The 4,909-nt window shown below is 55.4% G+C and overlaps 1 protein-coding gene across 1 annotated transcript in view; it reads left to right on the top strand.

Moving 5' to 3' along the window:
* The window catches only part of SYN1 (synapsin I), a gene marked incomplete at its 3' end in the record, with an annotated part of 13,752 nt that extends 8,845 nt beyond the window's left edge, over nucleotides 1-4,907 (top strand). Inside the window, exons 6-12 of the mRNA XM_027836755.1 lie at nucleotides 2,692-2,754; nucleotides 3,047-3,189; nucleotides 3,507-3,581; nucleotides 3,946-4,048; nucleotides 4,142-4,282; nucleotides 4,383-4,455; nucleotides 4,645-4,907. Coding sequence (XP_027692556.1) covers nucleotides 2,692-2,754; nucleotides 3,047-3,189; nucleotides 3,507-3,581; nucleotides 3,946-4,048; nucleotides 4,142-4,282; nucleotides 4,383-4,455; nucleotides 4,645-4,907 — 861 coding nt within the window. The remainder of the gene's footprint in view (nucleotides 1-2,691; nucleotides 2,755-3,046; nucleotides 3,190-3,506; nucleotides 3,582-3,945; nucleotides 4,049-4,141; nucleotides 4,283-4,382; nucleotides 4,456-4,644) is intronic.
* Between the last annotated feature and the right edge of the window lie 2 nt (nucleotides 4,908-4,909).

Here is a 4,909-nt window from a genome sequence, read left to right as displayed (position 1 = left end):
CTCCTCTCTTTTCATCTCCTGCCCTCTTTTCTCCTCTCTTTTCATCTGCTGCCCTCTTTTCCCCTCTCCTCTTCCTCTCCCCTCACTGGGGTTTCTCACTCCAGAGTCTTTTCTCCTTGCACTTCTGTTATCTTTCCTTTCACCTCTCCTCTTATTCCTGTGTCCCCTCCTTCCTCTGAATCCTCTCATCTCATTCTTTTTACCCCAGTGTCTCTTCCCTTCCTCCTATAGCTCCTCTTCCACCGATGTCTCATGGGATCATAGATTTAGAGGGACCTTAGAAGGCATCCGTCTAGTCCAATACGCTCATTTTCAAAAGAAGGAAACCAAGGAAGCCCAGAGAAACCAAGTCATAGAACTAGTGAGTGACAGAACTGGGATTCAAATCCAGGTCCCTTGACTCCAAAACTAGTAGTCTTTCAGAGCTCCACCCCGCCCCCCCACAAATGCTCCTATTTGTTCTCTTAGTGTTACCTCTTCTAATAAATCAGCACCTGCTATTTCTAGAGCATTTTCCTGGGAGGCAGATTCAAGCATTCTTCAGAGAAGGGAACTGAGACTCTGGGAGGCCCAGGCTCACAGAGCCAGCAAATGCCCAAGCTCAAAGCTGGGTCTCTCCTGCTAAAGTGAGCTCCTTCACCTGAGGCTAGTGGATAGATTTCAGAGGGTCCATGAACTTGTATGGAAAAACCAAACCAAACCAGGCATCTTTCTTTTTACTAACCTTGAACTGAAATTGAGCTATTTTCTTTCATTAGGAATGTAGGCCACAAGTCTTAGTCTAGGAAGGGGTCCATAGGCTTCTTCCCCAGCCTGGCACAAAAAAGCTTAAGAGCCCTAAACAAAAGACCTTGGACAAGTCATTGTACCTCTTGTTCCTCAGTTTACTCCTTTGTAAGATGAAGGTAGATCAAATGAAGTCATTTTTCCCCCTAGCTTGAACAGCACATGTCTGCGTATGTACATATATGCATGTATGCCTTAAACAAACGATCAATGTCAAACAGGCCTCCAAACCACACTGGGCACAAGAGGCATCAGGGCCAGAGAACCTGGGCTTGAATCCTGCTTCTACGGAGCTAAGTGGCCTCCGGCAACTGACCCCACCTCTGTGGGCTTCAGTCATCCAATAAGCATGTATTGCTCATTTATTGGGTGCCAGGCCCTTTGCTAAATGCTGGGGAAACAGAGAAGGGCGAAGCTGGACCCCAGATAGGAAAATGAAGGGCATGGACTAGAGGATCCCATAGGGCCCTTCCCCAGTCAGTCCTGGGAGAGCTTTCAAAGGCCAGAGCATGGGGATAGGCTAGTGAAAGTGATCTTCACATTAGAGGCTTAAAGGGAACAGCATGACCTTAGCATTGATGTAGTCCAGCACCTTCACTTGACAAATGCAGAAACTGAGGGGGCCCAGAGAGGGGAAGGAGCTTGCCCACGACCACTCGTGAGCCCAGAAGGGCTGGACCTTGCCCAGCATCACATCTGCAGCGTCCAAGTCCAGGATGTGATTCCTGAGAGGCAAACGTGGCCAAGTGAGACAAGTGGGGCAAAAGATGTCACTTTCTCGGAGTGTCCTTGTGTCCCTTCCTGTGAGGCAGTCTCCTCCCTGCCTTGGGACACATGGCTTCCTTCTTCTCCCATCGGCCCCAAGGGAGGGCCGGGGCCCTTCACATGGGAAGGCAGGAGGGTGGCAGTTTTCCTCTTTTGCACATCTGAGGAGATGGGTGCATGTGTGCACGTGCTCACTCTTGCCTGGGGATGTGTGTTGGCGGACATCTGTGACGCAAGGCTTGTTGTCTCAGCTGCTGGGTGGGGCAGGCTCTGATTCTTGCATTTTTCTTTGTGGCTGAGCTGGGGTCAAGTCAGAGCCAGGATGTAGGCACCCCACTCACCCACTCACTCACTCACTCACTCACTCACTCACTCACTCACTGGCTTCCTCTATGGGAAAATCAACTTTCTCTTTTCTGGAAGTCACCACCACCCCCTACTTGGAGAGCTGGAAAAGCTTGGGTGTGGGTGGTATCCAGATGTTGGGATGAGGGCCAGAGGGAGGATCACCAGGCAGCTATTAGAAAACCTGGGTTTGAGTCCCATCTAAGCCACTGAGTTAGTGGGTGTGACCTTGGGCAAAGTCCATCCCTTCTGGGATGTGGAGGCAGAGGACCTGGGCTCTGCTGCTTATTAGCCATGTGTGGTCGTGAGTGAACTCTTTCTCCTTCCTGGGCCCCCTCAGTTTCCCCACTTGTCAATACTAAGGTCACTTTGTGCCCTCTGAGCCTCTGATATGAAGGTTCCCATCACCTCTGTTCTTCCTCCTCCCCACAAACTCCCCTTGGCCACCAACCCTCCCCCAAAGCCTGGTGAGCAGGGTGCTGGGTTTTATCTTCCTGGGTCTGCCAGGAATTAGGAGCATCAGGGGAGGGGAGGGGAGAAGGAGGAGCCAGGGTTAGAGACACAGCCGGAAATGGGTCACTGACAGCCTGGAACTAGAAGGGGCCATCAAATCCACCCCCTTATTGTACGAATGGAGAAGCTGGAGGCCCAGAGAGGCACCAAGTTACAGAGCTGACCCCAAATCCACTAGTGAGGGAAGGCTGAGTGATAGCTGGTTGGGGGAGGAAGGAGCAGACTAGGTCTGGGCTTAGGACCAGCACGAGACTGACTGTTACCATTGTCCTTGCCTGCCAGCTCACCACAACCAGATACCCTGTAGTGGTGAAGATGGGCCACGCTCATTCAGGCATGGGAAAGGTGAGTCTCCCTCCCTGTCCATCACTGAGAACTGGTGGCCCCCTGAAGCCTGATAACCCTAATAACGAGACTGTGTCCAAAGTTCGCTGGGATGCCTTGAAAGGCCATGATCCTCCTCTTCCCAGAGGACTCTCATTGGACACTGCCTGAATCCTTTTCAGCGACATCACAACTGAGGGCTCCGAGCTCTCTTCCATACTTGAGTTTCTGCTCACGGGCCCTAGTAACAACAGGCCCCATGCCCAAATAGTCCAGCAAACCCTGACCCTGGTCTCTCAACCTTGGCCTCCAGGTGAAAGTAGAGAATCAGTATGACTTCCAGGACATTGCTAGTGTGGTGGCACTGACCAAGACCTATGCCACAGCAGAGCCCTTCATTGATGCCAAGTATGATGTCCGAGTGCAGAAGATTGGCCACAGCTATAAGGCCTACATGTGAGCCTGGTGGAGCTTGGTGGGGTGGGCCTCAGCTTGTCTCCTCATGCCCTCCTTAGACGTGGAGGGAGGTGGGTCATGTGCTAAGTTATGGTTCCACATTGGGGTCCTCATCCCAGGTTGGGCTCATTAGCACCTTAACTCCAGGCGCCAGTAAGCCGGGCCCTTTACTTTTCTCCACAGTCCTAACTTATATGGGAGTCTCACCCCCCCCCCCCCCCCCCACCCAGTCTCCTCCTGAATCTGCTACTCTTCCCCCCCTCCCCCAAACTGGCTTTACAGAATGGTCCCTGAAATGCTTCTCTGCTCCCTCCCAGGAGGACCTCAGTGTCCGGGAACTGGAAAACCAACACAGGCTCGGCCATGCTGGAGCAAATTGCCATGTCTGACAGGTGGGGCCGGTGTAGGAAGGGGGGCCCGGGGAGGAGTGGTAGTATTAGGAAGACAGCTAACACACTGAAGCTCAACCAGGTCCATAGAGAAACCATACTTAGAGGTCCCAGGGATATTTAGCCTGGAGAAGCCTTTAGGGAGATATGCCAGCCCTTCAAGTATGTTGAACCCGATTACTATGCTGAAGAGACTGGTTCTGCTTGGCAGTGTTTGGGGGTGGGGGTGGGAGAAGGCACAACTTTGGAAGCCTGGCAGCTGTCCCAAAATGCAGCGAGCCTCCTCAGTAGAGTGCCCATCTACACGTGAGCAGCTGTCTACTCTTCTGAGATGTTCCTGGTCAGCCTTGATCACCTCTGTTCACAGGTACAAGCTGTGGGTAGACACATGTTCCGAAATCTTTGGGGGCCTGGACATTTGTGCTGTGGAGGCCCTACATGGCAAGGATGGGCGAGACCACATCATTGAGGTCAGCACTCCTCCTCCCAGTCCCCCCCCACGTGAACTTGGCCTGCCTCCTTGTCCCCAGAGCAGGCCTTTCCAACCTCTCCCTTCCCCCTAGGTGGTTGGCTCCTCCATGCCACTCATCGGGGATCATCAGGATGAGGACAAGCAGCTCATCGTGGAGCTTGTGGTTAACAAGATGGGCTTGGCCCTGCCCAGGCCCCGGGAGGCCTCTCCTGGCCGCGGATCCCACCCGCAGGTTAGGCCCTAGCAGTTCTCCCACTAAGATGGGGAAGGGAAAGTGGCCTGGGGCTCAGAGCGAGAGTCTGAAGACCGTGTTCATCCCACTCTTTACACAGGCTCCGTCACCGGGGGCACAGGCTGGGGGTCGCCAGGTGGGGCCTCCAGCTCAGCAGCGCCCCCCCCCACAGGGTAAGCAAGGGCCCCCCTGGTGGTTGGATGACTTTATGGAGGGGAAGGGATTCTGACGCAGCTGCTTGAGGGAGATGATGATGAGCATCCCAGGCTGGAGATACCCAGTGTGAGGGCTGGCCTCTCGGGGCGGCTGAAGGTCAGGCAGCTCTATCTGAATGCGCACGCGCGCGTCTGTTTCACTCGCAGGGGGCCCCCAGCAGCCCGGGCCCGGACCTCAGCGCCACGGCCCCCCTTCCCAGCAGCGCCCCCCGCCTCAGGGTCAGCCGCTCCAGGGCCTGGGCCCCCAGGCGGCCGCGGCCGCGCAGCCGCGCCTCCCCAGCCCCAGCGGGCAGGCACCGTCGGGTTCCGGCCGCCAGCCACGTCCATCGGGCCCGGGGGCCGGCCCCCAGGCGCGCGGCCCCCCGCAGCCGCGGCTGCGGCTGCGGGAGCCGCAGCCGCCCCCGCAGCAGCC

This window comes from Vombatus ursinus, unplaced genomic scaffold, assembly GCF_900497805.2.
Source record: "Vombatus ursinus unplaced genomic scaffold, bare-nosed wombat genome assembly UNPS02014819.1, whole genome shotgun sequence".
Taxonomy (NCBI): domain Eukaryota; kingdom Metazoa; phylum Chordata; class Mammalia; order Diprotodontia; family Vombatidae; genus Vombatus; species Vombatus ursinus.
This window is presented reverse-complemented; position numbering and strand designations above follow the sequence as displayed.